Source organism: Chamaea fasciata, unplaced genomic scaffold, assembly GCF_029207755.1.
Source record: "Chamaea fasciata isolate MVZ Bird 193981 ecotype frontalis unplaced genomic scaffold, bChaFas1.0.hap1 SCAF_3, whole genome shotgun sequence".
In the NCBI taxonomy this organism is placed as follows: Eukaryota; Metazoa; Chordata; class Aves; order Passeriformes; family Sylviidae; genus Chamaea; species Chamaea fasciata.
This window is the reverse complement of record NW_027094088.1, coordinates 44,539,510-44,565,700: the sequence shown is the minus strand read 5'-3', so window position 1 is coordinate 44,565,700 and position 26,191 is coordinate 44,539,510. Positions and strand designations below refer to the sequence as shown.

The following is a 26,191-nucleotide window of genomic DNA, read 5'->3' as shown; positions in this document are numbered from 1 at the left end:
TTAAACAGGATGGTCTCTGGTTGTGTGAGAAGACATGTGAGAGTGGCATGCTGTCTTCCCCCCAGTACTCTCCCCAGGAACTGGGAGAGCTCTGGAGATTAAAGGAACTGTGTGGAGATCCATGTAGATGTGAGGAAAGATGATGGACTTGCCTTGGAAAACAGGGTAGTGTATAATGATCATGGGAAAGTGTACATTTGGACTCAGTCCTGGAACAATAAGAAATATTAAGGTACCTTTTAATGTTGGGTTTCAGCTAAAGTATAACAATATTTGCACATCCCTTTTGCTAATTACAAGTGGACTGATACTATTAGTTTTCTATAGTATAGATGTTGATCAAACAGAAACCAAAATGTTCAAGATTAAAAAGAAAATCTTTTTTATATAAAGTCAAAGACCTACTTGTAATTAATAAATGCACATAAGAATGCCAACTAGCCTGTCTTTTGTAAATTAAAGCACTACTGCTTTGACTCAGTATAGGGCTGTTCCAGGATCCTATGGAGAGTTGTGCTCAGCACCAGGGCAGCTGGTAAGTCTCGCTGCAGCAGGTTCTGTGCTGTCTGAGGGGTTGCCCTCATCTGTGCAGGGACAGGGACAGCAATGAGGGCTAGGATTTGTGATTAGTTTGTTTGTACCATTGTCATTTTAGATAAAAATAAAATCAAGGTTTGCTTATACCAAATCTTCAACTACTGCAAACTTGGCTTGATTTAGGAGGGATTTCTGAGAGCTCACTGTGTTACTAGATAGAAATTTGAGGTTACACAAGTGAAAGTAAAATAAGATTGAGGAACAGCACACTGAAGATTGTAAAATAAATAGCAATGCCTTGCAGTGTGCTGAGAACTTATTTATAATGTGGTATGTTAAACACGTAGAAGAAGGTTCTGGCAGATTTTGACCCTGATCATCTAAGGTAGATACTTCTAAAATTCCTGCTGGGTTTTGTTCACTTTAAGGTCATTGGATGTAGGTGAAAGCAAAGAGCAAGTGGCCTCTCAGCGCAGCAGTAATTTTGTCTTGTCAGCAAAGAGATCACAACTCAGCCCTGAACTCAGTTCAGTACAACAAATTCTTGCTGCTGGGGGAAGGCAGTATAAAATCTTGGCAAAAGGGTGACCTTGAGTTTTATTTAATTGAAGCATTTAAGCACTGTTTGGTATCTCTCCAGTAGGACAAATGAGCAGATGTTTTCATGGAGGCTGACAAGCTGAAAGAACAGTTGTACAGCCCTCTGGTGCCACGTGTGAAACTCACATTCACCTGTATGTCTGTTCAGGCACAGGCTGTCTGTGTGTCCGTCTCTCTTCTGCAGTTCCTGTGTCAGCTTTTCCTTCAGTCCAGCAAGAGAGTCCCTTCTTACCACCGTACTAACACACAGTCTCCACTTTCTATTGAGTAAAACTGCAAAGGCTTTAAGTCATTGTCTAGTTCAACTTCTTTTCCTTCCAACTAGAATAAGAAAGCAAAAAAAAAACCTAATCAGACTTAAACTGAAATCCCTTCACGTAAACCAAATAACAGGCAGTTGCAGTCAGGGAGAATTTGTCATATTGCAGGAATGAAATTAGATCCTAAATTACAGCATGAAGACAGCCCTCCTCAAGTGAAATTTCTTTAGATAGTATTTTAGAACATGCTATGGATCTTTAGCAGCATGAAATATTTTGTTGTTGAATACCTGTTTTTAACTCACTTTAGAACTTTCATAGGACAGTTTCAGTTCAGAACCAGGAATTTTAAATAGACGATACAGCAGTCCTTTGACCTTCTGAATAGTCATAGACTCTGTCAAGGGGAGAGAAAGAGAAGTTATTAGAAAAATGCTGCTGCCACTGAGCTGTAGCAAAGTACCAGTGTTTCACTTGCTTATAGCAACAGTGAAAGGCTGTATTGCTGCTTCAGTTCTAACATGGCAATAACATCTTTGGTACCTGAAACCATATCTGCTATGGCAAGTGGAAAATAGTTTAACCTGTGGGGGATAGGGTAGGATGTGCTACTTAAGGACTGAGCGCTTTGATCCCACGTACCAAATTAAAGTGTTATGGCTTCATAATTTACCTTTTTTGAGTTTGTATTTCTACATGCTAAACTAAGTGACCTTTGGGACACACACCAGCCGGGTTCTGACTACTTGCATCTGGCAACTGTTCCTTGCAGTTTTGATTACCAGGAATTGGCTTTCCCAGCACAAGTAAGCAAATGGCACTGTGGAACTAGTGACAGTCTTAGGAATGGTATGGAGTTATTAGTCCCAAACACATTGTCAGCAGAGTTGTTTATATTATGAAGTCAGTTATAGGAAGGGGTATTTTTTGTAATGGATCTCGAATGAGTAGATGTAGTTTGTTCCAGAGGTGATACCTGTGTTTGCAATAGATAAACTCAGTATTTTGGTTGAACTTCTTTTGAAGCTTTATCTAAAGGCACAGCAATAGCGAGTTATTCCTGTAATACCACACATTGTACTTAGACAAATATTTTTCTATCGAACATTTTTGTAAAAGCTGTATCTATCTGATTTTATGCAACTTGTGATAATAAATGTGATTTTTATTTTAGAATAAAGCTTGAATACTTCTTTTCTCTCAGACTTCATTGTGACACATCTTTCCAAAACATCAGCTTAATTTAGAATGGTCTTGTTCATTCTCGTTTCACTACAGGCACTAAAACTTCAAAAGACAAATTTGATGAAGGTCAGAACTAGATTTCTAACTTAAGGTATTAGATACTAGACCTCAATATCTAGATTTCTACACTGTGTGGTTGCCTCTTAAGACTTCACGTTCTGGTTTCTTGGTTAACACATCCACCAGATTTCATTCCTGTTAACTGGCCTTTAATTGCCTCAGACACATTAATCATGAAACCAGCAGCAGAGGTCATAAGACAAACATCAACTTTCCACCCTCAAGCTGGACTGAAAGTAAATATGAAGGCCAGAAGAATAATGAATTTCTCAAACAATTTCTGCCTTTGTCATTTCTTTATATGACAGAGGAAAAGCTTTCAGGAGCTGACAAAGCCAGGGGCAGCTGCCATTCTTTAATACAGTTGTTTGAAAAGGAGGGATGAAACAACTGCTTGAACATAAGCCAAAACTTCTTACCTGGTAGTTTTTTCTCCACTGGCTTCTGTTCGGGTTTCTCAGGACACTTAATTGTCAAAGCTTAAGGAAGAAGGGTGAGGCATTAGTGAAAGAACAATTAGCCCTGTTCTGGCAGAAGCATAGTCTTTCTAGTCTGTTTTTATTACAAATTGTTTCCCTTAGCTCAGCCTGATCTCTCAAAAATTAGGAGGTAGCCTGCATCTGAGCAATTAAGATAGCATTTAGTCATTATCTGAAAAATTAATTAATTAAAATAAGCAAGTTTTTATTCATCTTTGATAAATTATTGTAGAAGTGACTCCCTAATGCTTAAAGATGGGATTTTTTGGTCAAAATTAGTATATACCTAAAAATGCTTAATTTCTATTTCATGTTTTAAAAATAACCTGCAGTAGAATGGAAATTGCTTATTCAGTTTATAACAGGCTTTTGGTCCTCTCAAAAGCACCATACAAAGACTTTTAAAGGACATTATTAGCCTAATTATTTTCAAGAGATTAAAAGACTTATCCTTAAAAGAAAAGGTTTATATTATGTCTAGCCAACAAGATTCCTTGTTCTATTCAGTCTTCCACCTAAATGCATTAGAATGTAGTGCTTTAAAATACTATTTTGCCCATGGAGTAAAGAGTTTCAGTTCTTCTATCAAATGGGAAAGACAGCTACATGAATTTGCAAGTCAGGATATAACCTAGATTAAATATGTAGACAGCCCGAAATACCAAAGCTACCCATATTTTTCTTGTCTGTCCTAAAGTGAAGAAGTTGTAAAAAATTAGTATCAGAAAAGACTGCAGCTGTTGAGATTAAAACTTGAGATGTCTTCTGTAAAGAAGCCACTCACAACCATCAGAATGGAGTATCAATAACCTTTGTTCTCCATTAAATCTCAGTTGAGAAAATCATTTGCCTTGGGTTGAGGGGGGAAATGAGAGAGAGTACACAGAATGAGGTTTCCAGTCAAACTCACTGAGATGGTTCAGAAAAGCAAAATTACAACCTGGAACTTTTTGTTCTCCATATACACCTAGGAGACACTAAGCTCATAAAATACTCTGAATGCAGAAAGGAACAATTTTGAGCATTTCTGGCCTCTTACTCAGGAGCTGATTTTTCAGAGTCAAAGGCTGTCGTCCCTTCAGTTCTCCTTCTTCAGGTGCTCCATATTCTGTTAGAAGAAAAGTGCATGTAGAACCTTCAAAGACTGAAACTCAAGACCTAAGACCACTGAGGTGCAGAATCGGGCAGGAATTTGCTCGGCACAGATGTGGTAGCTCCTGCACCATACAGTGCTGCAGACACAAGCCTCCTTCAGCTGCTACAGCATTCAGGACATGGGGGTGCAGCTTAACATTCCCATTGCTGAGAGAGTTGCTGCCGTGCTGGAGGGGATGCTCACAGGGTCTCAGGCAGGGAGCCCAAGTTCCTGAGGCAGCAATGCCCTGAAGGGTGCAGCCACCCCACAGGAGCAAAAAGCCACTGGCACACAGGCTTGCCAATGGATGGGCTTTCCTAAGGCTGTAGCAGCACATGGAAAAAGGACCAAGGGAAGAGAAATTAAAAACAGATCAAACCAGTGCTGCCAATGCCAGAGGTGAGGAAATGCTACTGTACTTTGCTTGTACTTACTAAGACAAAGTGTTGGGTATCTGGGATGGGCAGCAAGAAATTCTTCACTTGGTTTGTTTTTCTCTGGGTCCCAGTGCCCACCAGCTTCTAGCCAGTCCTTTCCAAATATTTTGCGATAATCAAGCTCTGCTCCTCTTCTTTCAGCAGGAAGGATCTGTACTGACACAGGAATGGCACATAATATAATTATATAACTTTCCAGAGAGTAAATTCTAATCAATGCCACAGACTCCTTGGTCTTACTTGGTGTTCAGTATGTTTTAATGCTACCAAGAACTTTACAAACCATGTATCCAAATACTGACTGATGCATATATTCAGTATTTTTAGAGCCATTAGGAGTCTTAAAGCCCCTCTCTCTGTGTACTCACTGAGCCATAAATGAATATATAAGCAAATATTTTGCTGTATATGATGATGCAAGGATGTTTTCTGTAGCAATGGAGCAAATGCTGCTTCTGCTTTCCTTTATAATAAACATTTGCTGAAAGATTTGGTGTGGATTATGATATTTTTCTAGTGCAGAAGGCAAATGTTGGTATTGCTGTCACTGATCTGACCATGCTGCTTTTTCTATTTTTTTTTTTTTAAGAGTGTGTTTTTTGTTAACAGTCCTGCAACTTCATCACAGTTCAGGGACTGAGAAAAAAAACCACCATTGGCCCATCTTGTCCAAGTCCCCACTGAGTGACCAATGCTCACAGAGGGCTCAGTGTTGTAGGCCTACTGACTGACTGACTGCCCCACTGACTAGGGGATGGACTAGTTGGCACTTTACTTTTCTTGCACCCAAACAATCAATAATCTTTAAAGAAAGTGAAAACAATTCCTCAGGCAGTGATTTAAAGTTTTTGCCAGAATCATGCAATTTGTTGAAATACCACATACCTCACAGTTGTTCAAAACCTCCAACTGACTTATCTTGGCAATAATGAGCTGTAGCAGGGTCTCTGGGTTCTTCTCTGTGTCCATCAAGGGGTTGTTGTTACACTGCAGCGCTCGCAAACTTGGCAGTTTATCAAGCTCATTGATAGATGACCACTGAAATGGAAGGGAAGAGGCTTTTGAGGAAATACAAAACATCATTTCATTTCGGAACAACACCTGGTAACACTGACTTTTCCTGGACAACAGGCATGACTGGAAAAATTGTTTTGATCATCAGACCCAAGTACTAGGATCTTGCTAATTTAGCTAAGGTAAGAACTGCACTCCATTTAATTAAAACCAAACCAAAACCAAGGGATTAGCCAGAATTTTAGATCATCAGAATTCTGTGAGAGGAATTGTGAGCTGCCATAACATAAACGTGTTTTAACCGTTAAGAAATGTTTTTACACTTTTAAATTATGCCTCTGTATTGACCAAAGTGTTCAAGTTACCTCAGAATCTTACACATACAATCAAAGAAAATTTAAAAAAAGCAAACTTCAAGTTACTCTTAAACAAAGATACATTTATTTACAAAATGTGAAACCATCACAATCTAACCTACCTGTGATATTTTATTGTCATTTATTGCAAGGCGTTTTAGTGAAGGAAACATTTTAGTCTTGCATCCTAGGAAAAGAGTAACAAGAAAACAGTGAAAACTTTAAATAAACAGAATTTTAAAACTATAAATAAATTACTTCTTTTACATACCAAATCCAGCATCAGGAAAGTGTATAGAAGATATCCCAGTGTTTCTAAGTATTAGCTGCTCTAATCTGCAATTTAATAGATACAATGATCACTGTATGTGGTACAGGAAGTTTTTTTGCAAAGAAATACAACCTATTTTTTTTTCTTTTCCTAATAAGGATCTGCAGCTTTTGATGTGGTGCAGCATCACTGACAAATGAAAAGCAGCCTCACAGACAGTACCCAGACTTCAACAGTGTTCAGGGAATAAAATTTTCAGCGAGTAAGTGCAACAATTTCAAGCTTTCAGAATGGCTCCTGGATTTAAAAATGTGTGATTTTCTAAATGATTTTTTTTAAATAGCTTGTGGCTATTGAAAATCATGGCTGCTGTTTTGGTGTACAGGGAAAGATGATAATTCTGCAAATTAGCAAAATGTGGTAAATCACTTTCATTTCATAAGTGTATAATGAAAACCTAATAACACACAGCTGAAAAATGTGTTATTATACAACAAAAGCAAGATTATATTAAAATAGCTCAATTAAATAATGCGGTTACTCTCCTCAAGAGGGCAAAATGCCTCTACTTCAAGATCTTACGAATCTTTCATGTAACATCAATACTACCATATTTCAGCCAACAAGGACTATGGAGATGAATATCTAGGACAAAGAATTTCCAGCAAATTTGTTTACAGCTACCTGGGGAGCTGTGCTATTAGATGCAGCTGATTTCCATCCAGTAACTGGTTGTCTGAAAGGTCTAGCAACTTCAGGGTCTGCAAGACATTATCAGGCCTGATATATTGAAGAAAACAAACACAAAATATTTAAAGTTATTGGCCAATGTAAACACTATTTTCCTAAGAACACAATTTCATGCACACAATTGTGCAAATTCATGAATGTTCTGAGGTACATCACGTGAAATTTGCATCAATTATTGTTGTGATGTAAATGTTACAGGAATGTAACGTCATGTGCTATGTAACTTCGTGGTACATCAGTGGCTAACAACTGACTGTTGTTACTCACCTTTCCAAAACTGTAATATGATTAGAAGAAAGGTACAGCTCTTCAAGTACTGGCCATCCTTGAGCACAAAGAAGAACCTAAGAGCAAAACTTTATTTAATATAACGAAAGATGGGAAAAATATTTCAGAAATTATACTTCATGCAAATTTGTTCTGAATGTGTTCAGAACAAGCTATGGCTGCCCAAACCAGAGGAACACTTATTAAAGATTTCCTAGTCTTCCCTTTCTTCCAGATGGCTCTCCTGTGCCTGGATCTACCAGCACAGATGACATCAAAGGGATTCTGCAGTCACAGGACTGTAAGTCCCAGGCTTGTGGCCACCCTCGCAGCTGAGACTGGAAACTGAGTGACCTGGAAACTGAATTAATTTATTCCGTGAGTTGGAATGACCAGGTTTTCCCTGTGATGAGGTAAGGAACTGGCTGTACAAACTACATATGTGCAGAAGTTCCAGAACCAGCTAACACACACATCTTATCTCGTCTGACAGAATATTTTTTAGTATCTTAATTTATCAGAGCTTGAGGCCTTTTCTGTCTTGGGACTGTGCCAGCCTATAACCCATTAAAAGCCAAGAATTGCATTAATTCAACACATCCTGAAGTTTTCAAGTTCTCTAAAGAAAATAAAACAATTCAAAGAGGGCTACAAATTGAACAAAAATACGTTTGGTTTAGATCTTATGCCCTGAAATGGCATAAAAGATATTATTTTACTTTACACAGTTTTTTTCTTCACAAACATTTACAGGAGGTAACAAAACTTTTAAACACTTATTACAAGGTGATATAAATTGCTGGCATAAAATAGTTCTGTATGCAATTGTGCAGTTTTAGCACATGGAGTTCCATAAGCACTGAAACTGATTGCTTTTCTACAAATTTGTGCCTGTGAGTGGCAAATTATTCTTTCCACTGAGGTTTTTTTGTGGTGTGTATTCTCCACAATCAAAATAAGTGTGAGCTCATCCTGGTACTCTTTCTTTGGTTGGGAAACTTTCAGGGGCTCTTTCATTCATCTACCTTCCTGTTTTAAGGGAATTAGTAGATCATAAATTGTTTTTAAGCCCCCAACTCTTTCCAAGATGTGATTGTAACTAACTAAGGGAGTCAAAGTTTTTGAGATGCAAGAACACAGACAACGGATGCGTAGCACAGACACCAACAGCTTGTTTTTACAGGAGGTTACAAAGGCTACAAGCAGTGGAATTCAGAGATCTGGACAGTCCAATTCAGCTGGTTTTGTGCATATCTGACCCCTTCTGTAATCATCCCCTCCTCAGCACCATTGTCTCTGTTACAGCTGAACAAATCCATCTAGCTGCAGGTCGATGTAACTGACTCATAATAGACACCATGGCAAGGCTAAACAGATGTCCTCAAGAGGCAGCCTATGGTATGGAGCCCAACTGCTTCACACCCAAAAATGGGAAAATTCAACCTGCTGCCATATCTGTAACGCACAAACGCAAACTCAGATAGAACAACTTATCCTGTTCCAAAGCAAGAACAGGGAACACTGATACTTCATCTCTTTAATCTGATAGTGTTTCCCCACGTCAACAAGTTAGACCATAAGAGTTATCCACTGGTGACGAAGAAGCGTGACAAGAAACCTGCAGAGTCAAGAGAAATGGGGTGCATGTTGAGTAAGAGAGATTCCCCCACAACAGCCCTGCATGGGGACGGATGAATGCAATAAAAAAACTGCACAAACCTGAAGTATCTGAAGATTTTTCAATAGGCTGCCCAAATGACTAGAAAATTGCCAAATGACAGGTCACAGCACAATTACAAGAAACTCAAATTGCCAAATTTCCAGCTACTGCTTAAAACAGCTTCCTCAGAAACAAAAGTTCACAGATCTGACACTGAGTTAACTCTCAGGAAAGACTGGGGCCTCATTGTGGATAGCTGATGGGGAGGTAACATATACCCAGAGGAGAGCCACTGATGCTCGAAACCAAAAGAATGGAAATGCAAGAGCTATTGCAAAAGAAATAAAGATGAGAACAAGAAACAGTTGTCACCATGTAAGTCCATGATGTTCCTGTATCTTTAGTCTGCTTATGCCAGGAAGCAAATATTATAATTGGGAAAGGCACAAAGAATCTAAACAAGAATTAAAGCCATGAAACAGAGAATAGCTGTTGTCAGTTATTTTCATATAAAATATTGGGACTTACTAAATGAAATTATCTGGCAATATCAGAACCCAAAAAATTTAAATTGATGTTAAATGATAGGTATAGCAAAATTTTCAAATGGGTTCTTAATACAGTTAGATAAATCATGAAACAAAAAATCCACAAATATTAATTATAGTCTTGAGCTCACAAAGCCACACAATTCCAGATTACTTTTTAAGAAGCTCTTACCATGTGCTTACCCTTTGCCTAGAATTTTTCCCAACTACCTGCTGCTATTTGCTAGTGTCAGAAGCATGATCCTGCACTTCTGTTCTAACCCAGATTTTTCTTTTACCCTGTATAACAGCAGATTTTATTATAAATATAAAATCTTAGTTTGAAAACAGAATCACAAATATAAGATCATGATTTAAATGCTGAATAAGAAAGGGTTTGGAGCCATAAATATGAATTCATTACACTCAAATGTATTAATTCAATTTCTAAGTCAACAGCTGCTAACTTTAAGTTATTTTACAGGACATTTTTCCCCACTGAAAGTTATATGTTATGTTTTGAACAATCAATCAACAATTCTCCAGTAATAAGCTCTTTTACTGATATACTAAAAATCTCAGAAGTATTTAGATATATGCAAATCATATACTAACAAAAGAATTCTTTTTGGAAACTGATGCTCAAGGCATGTGAATGTGGAGCTATGTAATGTTGCATAACAGTTAAGCACATCCCTCTCCTGTGAAAAATACTTCAAAACAGAGGAACAAACTAAAAAAAAACCCCAAGTATAACTATCCCTATGTCATACATTCTTACATATAACAGCAAATAATTTTGAAATGCTGTTCATCATTAAATTGTTTTAATTTTAATCCAAACATTCCTAAGACTCTTGCTTATATCCCCACTGACAACTAAAATGTATTTCTCATTTGCCTGGATTATATTCATTATTATTTTCTGTCAGAAAGTTGACTTTTCAAGTAACTCCCCTCAGAGCTTAAGCAGTGACATTTTCAAGTGGTTTGTTCACAGAGTTCTGATCACAGGTGCATGCCTTTATTTTTCCCCTTTTGTTTGGCTGCCCTGGAACACTTTCAAGCACAGGCTCATGTCTCCCAACTTACAGGGAATGAATTGGAACAAATTTATAGAACAGATTTTGGTACCAAGATGTCTTCATGGCCAACAACGGATCATCAGCTAAAGCAGAGTTAAAAAAAAATACAAAAGCTGCATAATTTTAAACTGCTTTGACTAAGCTGGGGCTTTCTCACTGCAATTTAGTTAGCCCTGGAGAACTCTAACCTGCCTGAAGCCATGGCTCCAACCAGCCCTTTGGTCACCCCATGGAGGGATGAAGGACAGTTGCTGGCAGGTGCCAACATTTTAAACACCACTATGCATAGATTTAGTCTGGTGAGCACTAGATAACATTTAAAGTGTTTGTAGCCACTTAATTCTTCCATTTCCTTCACCATTCATATTGTTGCTACTATGGAAGGATTATCAACTGTCCTCCCATAAATCCCACAGGCAGTTTTAAAAGCACAGTGAATGGACACTAAACAAAAACACAGCAGTGACCTTCTTCTAGTCCTGGTGCAAGACAAGAGAATGAAGAAGCTTCTCCCTACTCAAGCCCCAGTTTTGTTTAGAGCTCTTTCACTGGATAGCAGCTGGCAGCTGAAATCTGAGAAGTCATGTAATTTTACAATGCAGTACTATAAAATCTGACCCTGAGGAATCCAAATAATGGTTTGCAATTTAGAAGCCGTTCTAAGTAATGAGACACTGAGATGCACTTCCTAAGCCCCATGTCTGAGGAAATGCCCACTGCTAACTCTGGCTGACAACAGGACTTCATTCCTAATAAGACATCACACCAGGAGTGAGTCATTTAAATATGCACGTTTCAGTGCCCCAAACAAATCAGACCTCTGTTTTTCCTCTGCTCCGTGCTGCCAATCACCAGGCATGATGTGGTTCAAGAACCATCAGTATGGGCAAAGATACCAGTCCAGTCCCCTGTTGATGCCAAGTGATGCCAGAACAAGAATTTCTCATCATAAGGAAATATTTTCTTTCCATTTGCATTTGTTCTACTGCAGCACAGGTAAATCTTCAACAGCTACCAGAAACCAAAAAGTTTTCACTTAAACAAAGTTTGGGACATGAAACTACTATTGTACTCTAACTGCTTTATTTTGATTTGGCAATTTACAGATGTAAATGAAGTAAAATGTTTCTTATTAGACTCCTATGCCAATATTACTTCCTTCATTATGTAGGAAGTACCCCAGCTAATATGTATCTAACACAGTTACCCCACAGCACCTTTTCTAAGGATGATTTGATTTCAGTAGAAGAATACAGTGCATAAATGTTTAAGCGCTTTCCTTGCCTCAGAAACCTAATGATATTAAATTAAAAAATAATCAGGAAAGGCTATTACCTCTGTCCATGTTATTTCAGTTTGATTAAGTGCCAGAATCTTCAAGTTTGAAAATGCACTGGATGTAAAAGTTGATGTAGATGGAAATCTCATTTTGTTTTCACTGCATAAAAAGAATAATTATTTGCATAATGAATAATCACATTTATTGAAGTCATTAGTTTGGAGTTGCATGTTAAAGAAATTTACACCCTCCAAAAGTTAAAATCACTGCCAAGATGTCACTAATTTTAAAATATAATAAAATATAATTCTAGTTATATTCAAACATACTCTTTCCTAATTTACTTTCCTGCTTCAGGAATGCGTATTTATTCAAGAATGTGTATTTATTCATCTGTGGCCTCCTTCTCTTTCACCAAGGTTTGAACATGAAAAGAATGATTTTCATTAATATTAAATGAAACAGACCCAGAGCTCAGGCTTAAACTCCTTAGTGCTGACTGAAAATGAAGAGCCTGCATGACTATCCAGACCCCAGTAAAACAAAAATATGTAAAATCCACTCTTCAAGAGTTAAGTATCGCTACAAAGAAGAAAACATAAAGATTCTCAAATCTGCAGTCTTCAAATCAGTTTTCATTATCCACCCTGAAAGAGAAGTTTTTATTTCCTTCCTAAGGCCTAATCTACCGGCATATTCTCATAAAAATCTCTCGGTGTAGTTTATAGTTACATACTTATGGGTAAAATTTCCCCATAGAGCTGGTGGATGGTTAATCACTTTTATTCTTCTTCCAACATTCCATGCACAAAAAAAATAAATCAGTAACAGATATACCTTCTTTCTTTTTTAAAGTAACCAGAAGGTCAAAACAATAAAAAGCTGATTCAGATTATGTCAGTTTGTAGGAGTAAGAATCAGATTGAACATCAATCTCATTTTGTTTTCCACTTTTTTCCACAAATTACTTCTGAAGACCTTTCAGTCTAGAGTACAATTCTCAACAATGATAAACTGAAAAAATGATTCCAGGTGAATTAACCTAAATTTTCGGTATTCTCATGCATGCTGATAATAATAAATCATGACATGCTCTAGGCAAAGTTAGATTTACAAATAGCACCCAGGTTGCAAACAGCTGCTCAGTGCTAAATATTTAAGAAAATGGAACACCTACAACTAAAAATACATTTTTATCACATTAGCGATAAGAATAAATAAAAACCCTGGTGATTGAGGCTGCTACCTAATCCATTGTGCTACTTCACGCCAGAAAATTATTGTGGCATGTGCCAATTACAGTGTATTGATGTGTACTAGAAATGTTCTTTATTTTGAAATTATTTTATGAATTTTCTTGTTTCGATAGAACTGGAGCTTTATTTAACAACAGCCTTCTTCCTTTTCCAATGTCATCATTATTTGAGAGATTTTCCCCTTGATCTCTCACCATGGTCTTACCAGTTTCTTATCAGCATCATTTTAGGGCAGAAATAGACTAGAGTTTGGAATAATTAAGGTTTGGTTAAAGCCTTATGGATAATTAAGTTTAGTGTCAAGATGTGGTTGGTTAAACAAAAGTGGGCTCCTAAATGCAGACCTGCCTGGGCAGCCAGAATATATCAAGAATAATAAAGAACAAAGATCAAATCTTAAAACTTTAAAGAAAATGTTCTCCAGAACTTAGTTTTACACAGAAGCTGAACTCCTAGGGTTTTAGTCTTTTCTTGAATACAAATGTCAGAAAAAATATAGCCCACAACTTAAATCTTGCTTAAGAACAAGATTTAAAAAAATAAAACAAAAAAAAGGTATTAAAAACTTAGCTCCCATTAGAATGAGTCTTGTATCCAGTTACATTTAGAAAGCTGAATCTTGAGCCTCTTGGTTGTTGTTCCTACCCCAAAGGAAGAGAAACCCAAATATGAATATTTATACCTGACATTAAGTGTTTCCAGATTCCGAACTTGAGAAGCAATAGCTATAACTGTGTCCCAAGATGATATCAGATTTTTTGATAGGTTTATATGCCTCATATCTGAAATTTCTTGTTAAGAAAAATAAACACATCTCAAAATGGAACTTCCTTTTTTCAGAATTAGGGTTTTGTTTTGAATCAAAGAGAAATAGATTACACTAAGGGATGTTACTGCTCAATTGCAGCAAATTTTATTTTGATTTGTGATATGGAAATGGCTTATAGTTTTGTAAAAGTGCTTAATGATACAAATCCTCAAATGGATTAATTTCTATACTGACAGGAACTCTTACAAGTCCTTATAAATTAACAAATAATAACTGCTTTGTAGTTTTGTAACATTGCCACTACATGCAATGTACTATACACATTATTTGTTATGTGTGGGAAATCTCTGTTATCTACAGAGCATATCAGTTCTGCCTCTACAGGGTTATCTGTTCTAGAGAATTAAAAAAAAACCAAAAACATTGCTGGAACCTTCTGAAACTGCAGTCACAGTAGCAACCTAAGACTATACTTCTATTTTGATCCACAATTTGCATCTCCTCTCAAAAATTGTAGGCGTCTGGCTTTTGAACTTTTTAACATTGCATTAAACTTATAAATATAAAATTCAGGGTTTTTTTTTAAATTTTAATAAAAGGATAACAAGTATCATTCATTGAGGTGAACACTTGGAATGCTAAAGGATGTACTTTATTTGTGGCATCATGCAATATAGCAAAAAAAGGATACTGGCACACGTTCTGCTGATTTCCTCTTCCTGGCCAGCATGGCTCACTGCACACTCACGCACTGAGATATCCACCAGTTTGTTCAGTTGTCTGCATGGGAAAGAACATTCTGTTAGGTAACCTTCAAACAGAAATAGGTATGTTACATAAATGGCTGGTTTTTACAACTACATAACATCCTTTTCATGCATATGTCTCCTTTGGAATTAGCAATGTGCAGATTACTACACTGCAGTGTCATTTGCACTAAAAAACAGACATCTCTATTTTTTGCCTTTACATCACTACTACAAAATAAGTCTGGTTGAACCACAGTTCCCACACTCCCAAAAAAACTTCATTCAACTGAAAGAAAGAGTGGTAAAACAGATTAAATATAGCCATGCAAATTGGAATTTCATTAGAGGTTTCAAGTTAAAAAGGTTTCTTGCAATATGTTTTGCAAGAGGTTCAGAACTATTTGGGTATTCTTTGTACAACTTACAGAAAGTATTTTTGACTGCTTAGTATGCTCTGGGAGACAAGGAGAATGGCTGTGGAATATCAGCTCAGAAGGAGACTGCCACCTACTGAACTAATACTTTACTGCTGGAGGCCATTAGAACTGCTATTTATTACACATCATTAAGTTACTTCCTTTCTTACCCTTCCAGGTACATAAACATGACGTGAACTGATTTGAAAAACTTCTTCATTAGCAGTACAGTGACTTTCTGCTTTCCCTCTCTTGGTTACAAAGTCATTTGTGATATGAGTAAACAAAGACTAAAAAACACTGTACAATATTAAGAAAACACTAACATATATCTATTTAAAAAAGACCATGCATGTGTATGATGACTGCCAATATCATGATAATTTACCTCTCATTTCTCACCAGATATCATCATCTGCTACTTTATGAAACCAGAATGAGGATTGTTAGCACTCAAACATGACATAATCTCACTTCCTATTTGTAAACCCTGTAAATTATGAATTCACAATCAGAAGATTTCTCTTCCACAGCAGTGCAGTCTTGCTTGCTTTTAGACACATAACAATTTCATATGCATGGCAGTCACTTCCTTACACTTGAAATACTACTTGACTGATCAATCACTACTAATGTGTCTTAGATTTTCATAGATTACACTTGCCTTTGCTGTTCTGCAACAGAATCCATGCCAACAAATTCCACAGTCTTCGTTCCAAACGCCAGTGTACCCCCTGTCCCATACTGAGCATCTTGCTTCTCATACAATCCATAGCGATCCTCTACTGCAGTAAGAAAATCTACCCCAAAATTTGCCTTGTTTGGCCGGATGAACGATCCTCCTTTAGGATGCCTTGAATAGAGCAGCCAGGAGAAGGTGAAATATAAAAAAGTTATCACAACAATGACTGACTGATTAATTACTACTTTGAACAAAAGTACTGAGAACCAAAGCAGTCAAAAGGCAATTCTACAGGCTAGTTGTAAACATCACTGCTCTCAGCGAACCAGGTAAGACTTTCAAATATCTTTGATAGGACTTGATAGTGAGATACCATGAGAACTGGAGCACCAGCTTCCCGAAATGTACTCAAACATCAAAATTACAGTGTCAGTGCCGTTATTAAAAATAACTGCTCTTTTACTTGCAAACTCATTATGAACTCAGGTTCTCCAGAAGTGCCCAGGAGGAAGACATCACTTATGTAAATAAAACTTCTCAAAACAGCATGTAAGCATCAAGTGGCTAATTAGCAAACCATAATAAAATTTATTCTGACAATTGTCCAGTTTCCTATCACCATGATTTTGTCATCATTATCCTTCTATACTCAACAGTTCTGCTCTCCTCAACCCTCTCACCAGAGCCAATCTAGAACCTCACACCTGCATTCCTCCTGTCATGTCATTTGTCCCTATCATAGCCACCACCTTTGGGTCTCTCTGTCACGATATCCATTCCTAAGCCCATTTCTGTGCTCTCAGGTCACCACTTCTATTGGCATCTCCTTCCTCATTTTCTGTGCAGAGACCAGTTATGTCCTTAGAGGAAAAAAAAAAAAAGCAGAGGAACCTAGCTACCCTGTCCCCTGTCATTTAAAGCTACAGGAAAATTTTAGTGTATTTATCTCCCAAGACCCTTCTCTTTTTGTCCTGATCACAAAACCATGGGTTTTCTCTCTCCTGTCACTATAACTTCCCATTACTCTGCATGCTATTATAAGTTACCTAATGCATATTTAAATCCATTCCACAGCCTAAGCTTCTTTTTCAGTTCCAGTCTATTTATTTGATCTACTTTTTAAGGAACTGTCACAAAGGACAGGAAAGGAAACTGCAATAGGAACCTGTTTTCAGGCAAAATTATTGTGCATTCAAGGAGAGAGGTCACTGTAAGTCATTTTCCCTAAAACACACTGCCTGTATAAAATTTCACAGAAGGACATATGAACTGTACAAGCTGTATGTACATATCAAACAAGTGATGTACAGCACCTGGACTAATGCAAAACTGCACCTATTAGCCATCAGTCTCTGTAACTGGGAACTAAACAGATAGATCCTAATCCAAAGAGTCATCCAGCATGCATATCATGAGATGGAAGAACCTATGGATAACTGATCAACCTGACCTAAGCTGAGCACTCAGAAGTCTGAGAACAGGGATTTTGTTCTCATGTATGCAAATTGTCTTGCAGCCAGAAGAAAACACTGTGTGGAAATAGAGTGGAAGAAGATATGGCCCAATTTTCTTAAGCAGAAAATGTGGACTATACTCAAGTGGGGCTCTGGCAAGCAGCTGGCTCTAGTTAATACTGACACTTCCTACTGACTTTTCAAATAAAGAGGGTCACCCCAATCTCAGAAGTCATCTTGTAGGACACTTCCTATTCATGATTCAGTAACCTAAAGCATACAACCCATCTGCTGGCATGCCCAGGGCACTTAAAGGATATTAATTAAAATTTAGATTAGCTGTCAGCTCCCACTGAATAAGGAGGAAATTTGGCATCATTCTTTGCTAATGTAAAGCTAAGTCATGGCACTGCTCATCATTACAGGTATATGATGGCTCTTCATGTGCTAGGGAAATATCACACACATACATTTCTCAGTACTGAAGAATAATGCAGGAGTACATAAATCATAACAGCTACACACTTGGGCTGTCTGACTGCAGAAGCTTCTGAGCCACGGAGAGAGATGTCAGCTTTATCAGCCTAGGCAATAAACATGGATCAAAGGGCTCCTTTGCCCAGGACCGTCTGTTTGCAATGATCAACTCCAGGCAATTACCATCACGACTGGAGCAAATGCACTACAAAGCTCATAAGGTGTCAAAGTGGAGCTGTTTGAATCCATGCATGTCTTTTCTACACAGGCTCTGAACAGGTCTCTTCCTTCTAGGGGAAGGTGTTCAACAGACAAAACTTCTATTAGAAGACTCTACACACTGCAGTAAAGAAAATCCTTCATGTTTTAGAACAGGCCATGGCATCAAGGAAGGCTTATAAATGACAACTAATGCTAACCTGCCATGGTGTATCAAATTCTTGACTGAACAGCAGAAGCTTTGCAAACATGAGCAAGTACTTCAAGTTCTTGAAAGTTCACCTTAGTTAAACAGACATGAAACTTGGCTCTGAGCTTTCAAAAAACAAGGAGAGACACAGACATTTGCAGGTTTAGATGCTATCTTGGGGTTCTGCTGGTGCATAGGACATGTTTGAGCAGTGGTTAGGGACAACCTTTTGTTTTAACACAGTTCTACTGGCAGCAAAGAGTATGAGTTTCTGATGGACAAAACTTCTTAACTGAAACCTTCACAGGAATCCTAGGAATGCTTTCTGCCTTTGCAAAACAGAAATATTTTTTTCTTCATGGACACTAAAATGATTTTTTTCCCCTGTATTTGAAGAGTTTGTTTGTGCTCTAGGTAGATATTCCTGGAGGTGAATCTCTCACCCTTGAAGAAAAAATAGCTCATTTAATATAAACAGATCTTTCACAGAGCAGATCATCTTGAATGCCATCATGCAACAAGTATAGGACAAGCAGGGGAGGAGGGTGTGCTTGTAACCCACATTTCCCCGGGGAACACAGGCATACAAATGCGTGAGTGGGTCTGTGGGACAAGAACCTATTGGAAAGCACACTCGTGTTTCAAAAGCTGCATACAAATTTTAACACTGTTTTAAGGCTTGATTACTCCTCATTTCTCTTGAAGGACTGCAGAACATTATTTAATTACATTATACACTTATACACTACTGCAACTGACAGCTAAAATAGTAGTTATTCTTCCTCAGTTATTAAGAAACAAGATCCTATTATCAGGAAAAAACTGAACACAAAAACACCACTAAATTGTGCATTGCCATTTCCAGCTGATACAGGGTTGATGAACATGCTCATGATACCAGCATAATTAGAAATATGGCTGTTTTGCTCCTTGGTATTCATATTCTTAAGAAGGTTAATTATTACTGCATAATATATGACCCAGATAAACATATTGCCATGAAACATAAAAGTCTAGCTCACATTTAAAAAAAAAACCTACTACAGAGATCACATAGAGCTGTAAGCAGACCTACTGTTTCAAGTAAGGACTAGAAAGAAGGTTCTCTGGTAGTGAGAATCTCAAAATCAGTTTTCTTTTCCTCTTACGATCTTATTTTCAAATGTCACTCTGAAAGATCTATTTTTTAAAGCAGTTATTTTCAAAATTGCCTTTAAAACAATTTCAAAATGTCCTTTCACTGCATTTATTTACAGTACAAGCTACTTGATCAGCTGCTTCTGCTTATCAGAATTCAAGGAGTGAGCAAAGTAGCTTGTAGGCAAAGGACACTCATGATAAGGTGTAAGGGGGGAAATATAGTATTTTTTTGAGATGTGTATATTCATCTACAAAGCAACATTATTCCCCCCCAATCAGTAGTAGTAAAGAGGTGATGTTTGAAGTTGTGGGAGGGATTTGTTTTTTAGCATCCTTCTGCTAAAATTAAGTAACTATTTTTTTACTTAAGTTTGCCTACATTTTCGCAGTCGGTTCAAGAACTACAAACATGTCTGCACGCAGGAAGTTATGTCTGTGTGCCTTGGTGCCCTGCTGGAACTATGTATTCCCTTAGACCCCGGCAGGACCTCTTCTGATTGGAAAACAGGCAGAGTACAAAGAACAGGTATTGAAAGAACAATACGTTTAAAGACCACAACATTTACATTTGTTATGGGTATTGAGCTTCACATAAAACATTGATTTTTACATCAAGATTTAAGATTACAATCTGAGATCTCATCTCCTGGAAGCACACTCATGGCCACTAAAAACCCAAGAGTCTACACACATGTATATAAATATCATATATACACAAATGTAAAGCAGTCAAGTTTCTGAAAAAGTCCACGAAATGTTCAGTTGCTTTTTCTGTCCAGAGAGATTTGGAATGGTCAGCCAATTATTTCTATTTTTTTTTCTCCTACAGCAGAACATAGCTAGTAGCTTCAACTTGGAAACTGTTTCAATTCAATTCAAAGCATTTAGGAAGCAACTTCCTCTAATATATTTATTTAAAAGACACGGTTGTTCTAAAACCATCATTTCCAACTCTTTAGCTGAAACAAAAAAATCCAGCAATGCTGAATTTTTTTCTTGTAGTAAGTTTGTTTAGCCTCCTCAAGCTTTGTTCTATTATTATTTGATACAAGGGAAAAAATATCCAGTCCTCACAGCTGGGTGTTTTCTTCTTTACTTACTTTTCTGAAGAACAGATTTTGTTGTCTCACCCTTCCCCACTTCTATGCTCAGGAACTTACTGAGCTAGCAGGCTGTAGTGTTTAAGAGCTATTGATGACTTGTCTATGAATTCATCCAGTTACTATTTAACTTACAAACATTCAGCTGTTGCATGTATCCTGACATAGAAATCAACAACTTGCTGCAATTACTATCCATCCTAGAGTCCTGTATTCTGCGATTTCAAACATGTTAAGTGCTCAAATCTTTTCGCTTAAAAGTGATGTATGCATATATTTAAAACCCCCACACAGATGCACTAGGTTTTGCATGTACTAAATCAAATATATTTAACAAATCCTTAGTGATACAAATATAAGGTAAATCATTAACAGGAACTTGGTATTTTCCCTTAACAAGATACATGCACGTCACCTTAAATTCAAATATAAATTGTATTTGAGACTTAATATAGGCTAATAGTTCAGAATTACCTAATGAAGGTCACTAGGAAATATTGATTTCCTAACTAAAGTAAAAGGTCTAAAATCTATTAATGGTAATAATAGTAACATCCAAATAACATCCCTTTTATAACATACCTCTAAAACATGACTTGTATTTTCTAGGTATTTACTATACCTGTAACAGGATGAATATCAATGCAAGAGCCTCTATGGATTAGCTATGGATTCAGAGCACTCAGAATTATGATCTTCTTAATATTTGCCATCTGATAACAGAAGGATTTGCCCTAAAAATTGCCAAAAGGCCTCTTCCCATGATCATCTCGTTACCACATTTGACATGCCAATGCTGTGAATAAACTCACCTGCACTTAAAATACTGTGTTCCTTCATAGCTGCCGTCATGCTTCCCCCTCTGAGGATCATCCCATTCCACGCCCAGCCAAATTCCTGAAAAAAATGGTTGATACTTTTTCAAATTTATGGCATCATATCCATAGAAATCATGGCCAGAAAGAACCTCTGCAGTTCACTTAGCCTAACCTTCTCCCTCAAAGGAGATTACCACCAGCATTAAACAAGTCAGTCAGGTAATTTGTTACCTAGCCAGACTTCGAAAATTCCCAATAAAAACATTCCAACATGGCTGGTGAGCATATTCCAGTGCTGCATTGTAATGTTGCAATGTAATGGAAAAGGTGTTCCTGCTCTGGCCGTTGTCCTTTATTATATCATCTAGTACTTGTACGAAGAGTTAGGCTCTGTCATCTTTGCAACCACCAGCCAAACAGCTGCAGGAAACCATTGGATATCACTTTTTCTTCTCTTCACCACATTAACCAAGCCCAAATCACTCAACCTCTTCATAACACGTGTATGGTCTGTGCCCTTAACCACCCTGGCAGTCCTCCAAGAGACTCCTCAAGAGAGGAGATCTTTGAGATTCTCTCAAGTTTGTCTGCATCCCTCTTGAACTGGAATGGTTCCACACCAGACACATTACTCCAAGTGTAACCTTATCAAGAACCCTGCCCCCAGAGAGAGGGTTCTTCCTTTACCTTGCAGGCCACCTTCATCCTGTTCACTTCACTCTAAGGTAACAGGTATCTTTGCTTGTTACAGGAGATCACTGTTGGCTCACATTCATAACAGTATCCAGCTTAACTCCCAAGCCCTTTACAAAAGACTCTGTGAGTCGCTAGTATGTGGGAATTTATTCTTCTTGAATGTCTAGGGTTCGAACCTAAAGCTCATAAAGCCTGATCTGGATTGCTGTTCTCTCTTGTATCACAGCAGCCATTTGAGGGTGAACACTGATGAATACGTGAAACAATACACACCCCAGCATTTACTTTGGTAGTACTCACTCATTACCAGGTATCAAGTCATTAATTACCTTTTCATTTGACAACTTTCAACTCACTTAACAGTCCATTCACCTAACTTGTATTTCTTCGGCTTCCAAATAAGGTTCTTTAAGGAGACATTATTCAAAGACTTACTGAAGGAATATTGACTTGTTCTCCCTTTATCCACGTTCACAGTCATATCATTGTAGAAAGTAATTACATTTGTCAAGCACAACTTCTTCTCATTTCCAAGTGCCAAATACTCCCAGCTACCATCTTGTCCTTCACAGGCTTGGAAATGGATTCCAAAGAAACATGCTACATGATCTTTCCAGAAACTGAAGTGAGGCTAATGAGTCTACAGTTCCTGGTCATCCTTCTTGCCTCTTCTAGAACTGTATGCAAGGCTAGTCTTCTTCCAAGCATCAGGAATCTTCCCATAAATTTGAACATTGATAGTGGGTTGACCCAGGCTAGATACCAGGTGTCCACCCAAAGCCACTCCCACTCCCCTCCTCAGATGAACAGGGGAGAAAAAACACAACAAAAGGCTCATGAGTTGACATTAGGACAGGGAGAGATCACGCAGTGATTACTGTCACGGGCAAAACAGACTTGACTTGGGGAAAGTAATTGAATTTATTACCAATCAAAATCAGAGTAGAATAATGAGAAGTAAAACAAAAATACCCCCATCTCAGCTGGACTAGAAGACAGTCCTCCATGGACTGGTCCAACATAAATCCTCCCTATGTGCTACAGTACACTTTCTTTGGAACTGCTCCAGTGTGGAACCCTTTTTTCACAGGGTGTAGTCCTTCAGGAAAAAGCTACTCCAGCGTGAGTCCCCCACAGGGTCACAAGACCTACCAGGAACCCGCTCCAGCAGGACTGTTCTCTCCACAGGTTCTCAGGTCTACCAGGAGCCTGCTCTGGTGCAGGCCTCCCCCAGGGTCACCACTTCCTTTCAGGCATCCATCTGTGTGTGTGTCTCCTCCATGGGCAGCAGGTGGATCTCTGAACCCCTGCTGACCCCCATGGGCTGCCAGGAAACAGCCTGTCTCAGCAGGTCTGCAGGGGAATCTCCTCTCTGCAGTGTGGAGCACCTCTTTCCCCTCCTTCTTCACTGGCCTTTGTGTCTGCAGGGCTGTTCCTCTCACATATTCTCACTCAGCTCTTCTCTGGCCACAGCTACTTTTGTGCAAAGGGTCTCTTTTCCTTCCCTTTTTAAAGATGGTTTCACCGAGGTGCAACTACCATTGCTGACGGGCTCAGCCTTGGCCAGTGACAGATCAGCCCTGAAGCTGGCTGGCATCGGCTCTGTTGGACACGGAGAAAGCTCCTGGCAGCTTCTCAGAGATGCCACCCCTGTAGCCCCTTGCCACTATCAGAGCCTTGTCACACACACCCAATACAGTACCTTATCAAAGGAGCACCTGGTCTGGTGATCTGCTGCTGCCTCTTACCGTCCCTGACTATGCCAGCACAGAGATCAGGGAAAAGACTGTAAAGTTCTTCTTACAAATTTTGACCACTCTGACTTCTTTAAAACACCCCCAAACCCCAACAACTCACACAGAACAGAAGTCGCCATATTTACACAAGAACAATGACAAAAAATCAAACTATAAATTGCCTCGTTTTACTTGACAACGTTGGTGCCTTTTTAATTAAGAAGAACATGAGTAGAACCTCGAGAACAACCATCAAATGCGAAGATTATTACTTTTGTGGCGCTTACCTGCAGTACTAGACACGCTGCCCACATAGCGCACGGTCCCATAGTCGGTGCCGCAGGTGACCCGCCGACCCAGCGCATCGGGAGGCACCTCGGCAGCCATCCCGGGACAGCTGCAGTCCGGGCCACTCCCACACCTGCAGGGACAGGAGACACGCCCTTAAACACACGCGCCAGCCGCTGCTCTCACAACGCCCCTACCTTAAGCTGCGCTTTTGCCGCCCGGCTGCCCGCCGGATCCCGGCGCTCCCCCGTGCCGCTCCCCCAGCCCGTGTCGCTCCCGCTCCCGGAGCAGCCGCCTGTGGCGCTGTCCTCATCCCCAGCCCCACAGGCGCGGGGCCGCGGGCGCGGATCACGCACCCACAGGGGCGCTCCCCTGCCGCACTTCCGCCCTGCGCCGCGCGGCTCCGGCCGCCCCGCCCCGCCCGTGTGCTTGGAGCGCTCCGATTGGCAGCGAGCCCCGGGGCTGCCCTGCCCTGGCCCGCTATTGGCCCACGCAGCCCTCTTCCCTGTTCAAGTCACCGCCTTCAGGGGCATATCGGCCCGGGGCGTCGCCGCCGTGGAGCTTTCTGGGTAATGCCGTTCACCGAGGTGACCCTGCCGCGTGGGCTTGCCAGCCCGGGACTACAGCTCCCAGAATGCCGCGGGGTTAAAGGCGGGCGGTCCGATTGGGCGAGCGGGGCCCGTGGGGCGGCGCCGGGGTGTCCCGCCCGTCCCCGGGAATTGCGCCTGCCTGGGAGCAGCCGCAGGCTTGGGGCGGGATGCGAGGAGAGAGGAGAGACACCCCAGGGAAGCGCTGCCGGGTTGTAAAGCAGCGCGCGGTGGGCAAGGCCCTGCGGCAGCGGGGAACCGACACCGAGCAAGAGGCGGTTCTGAGTCCGGAACTCGAGTAACTCAAGGCTGGGGCGCTCTCCCGGGAGCAAGTGGGCGACTCGCTGAGCAGTAGAGCTCCCCCGGAGCACCCTCGGGCCAGGGACCTCCTGAACAACTGTATTCCCCGGTACGCTGCTACATTTGTTGTTGCATTTATTTCAACATTCAATACTTGGGAGAAATAGCCCCGGGGGGATCCAAGTTAGACTTGTAATAATTAGCGAACACAACTTATAAAAGAAAAAAAAAATAATCGAAACGTCCAGTGTGCGCAGATTAACAGCAGAAAATGAAAGACCTGACTGTGTTCTAATACCAGCTGAAGAACAGAAATTGAATAAGAACTCCTCAGTTTGACAGAGATACGGCAAGATCTAATAGCTGTGGTTACAAAAATCAAAGTATGCTAATTGATGTTTTTCACATTTTTTAGTCTGTTGAGTTTCATAGTTCAATGTCTCACAACAGCTTAATGCAAACAATATCATTTGAATGTTGGCACCACCAAGACTGGATCAATCATGATACAGTAAATAACCAAGCAGCTCTTACAGTCCTGTGGCTCCATGACATTAAATCTGCCTGTTCTTTTGGCAGCAGCATATTAGTACTCTTTCCTTTGAGTCTGTGATACTGACTACAGAAATCAGGTATGGGTATTTGGTAACACAAGTACATTCCAATCAAAATAATATGGATAATGTGTATATTCTCTTTGGCATGAATATGCTGATAGCAGCTTCAAGTAGCAGGCTATGAGGTTGTGTTTTACTGCCTTGCAAAAAGCAGCTGCTCCCCAAGGGGGCAATCCAGTGAAGAACTCTCTACCTTTATTTCATAGCCCTCCTTTGCCATAGGTAATTTTAAGGCCAACTAATACAGTTGGGGGAAAAAATTGATACTCTAATCTTTCTTTCACATCTTTGGTGGTGCTGCCTCACCTGGGTTCCTAAGCCCACTCATCTCCCACAGAGGGCACTCTTGGAACGATCTGTTCCAATTTCAAGCTATGTAGCTAAAGTTACATGGATAGTGGTACAAGTAATAGCAGTAAGCCCTCTTGCTCTCCTTTTCTGAGTCCTCCACTCTTCCCAAGGTCAAAGCTGAGAGCATCCTCCAGTTTGTGTACTGCCTGACAAGAAAGGAACTGAAAACAAGAAAATACTTGTGATCTTTCTGACCCCAGCTGTCCTGTTTTATCCCTGGAGAGGTAATCCAGCCATTCTCAGAATCTACATGGCTGTATTTAGTATTTCTAAAATGATAATGAGAATAGTATAACTAACTGCTTATTCTCTCTATTTCTTTGCACTTCTTGTTTCAGTGTTGTAATCAACAAGTAGCCATAGTTCATGACCTACACTTGACAA

The 26,191-nt window shown here is 39.4% G+C and overlaps 2 protein-coding genes across 3 annotated transcripts in view; one reads left to right on the top strand and one right to left on the bottom strand.

Annotated features, from left to right (window-relative positions):
- B3GALNT2 (beta-1,3-N-acetylgalactosaminyltransferase 2) overlaps positions 1–2,600 on the top strand; it is a 30,716-nt gene extending 28,116 nt beyond the window's left edge. For both annotated transcript variants that reach the window (XM_066178812.1, XM_066178811.1), the window contains exon 12: positions 9–2,600. In XM_066178812.1, coding sequence (XP_066034909.1) covers positions 9–143 — 135 coding nt within the window. In that variant the 3' untranslated portion in view covers positions 144–2,600. The remainder of the gene's footprint in view (positions 1–8) is intronic.
- Positions 1,269–24,337, bottom strand: TBCE (tubulin folding cofactor E). Its single transcript, XM_066178810.1, has 17 exons — positions 24,309–24,337; positions 23,952–24,085; positions 21,227–21,311; positions 15,817–16,005; positions 14,679–14,767; positions 13,901–14,000; positions 12,019–12,121; positions 7,412–7,488; positions 7,079–7,174; positions 6,395–6,459; positions 6,246–6,310; positions 5,639–5,791; positions 4,751–4,904; positions 4,221–4,289; positions 3,122–3,181; positions 1,703–1,794; positions 1,269–1,458 (listed from the first exon to the last, which is right to left on the bottom strand). The coding sequence occupies exons 2-17, from the start codon at positions 24,049–24,051 to the stop codon at positions 1,366–1,368; spliced, it is 1,590 nt and encodes a 529-aa protein (XP_066034907.1). The 5' UTR covers positions 24,052–24,085; positions 24,309–24,337; the 3' UTR covers positions 1,269–1,365.
- Between the last annotated feature and the right edge of the window lie 1,854 nt (positions 24,338–26,191).

Coding starts and splice junctions, on each gene's coding strand:
- TBCE (XM_066178810.1), bottom strand. CDS start 24,051: ATGGCTGCCGAGGTGCCTCCCGATGCGCTGGGTCGGCGGGTCACCTGC. Junction 7,489..12,018: donor CTGAAATAACATGGACAGAG/GTAATAGCCTTT, acceptor TTTTGCTCTTAG/GTTCTTCTTTGTGCTCAAGG. Junction 6,460..7,078: donor CTAATAGCACAGCTCCCCAG/GTAGCTGTAAAC, acceptor ATTAAATTGCAG/ATTAGAGCAGCTAATACTTA.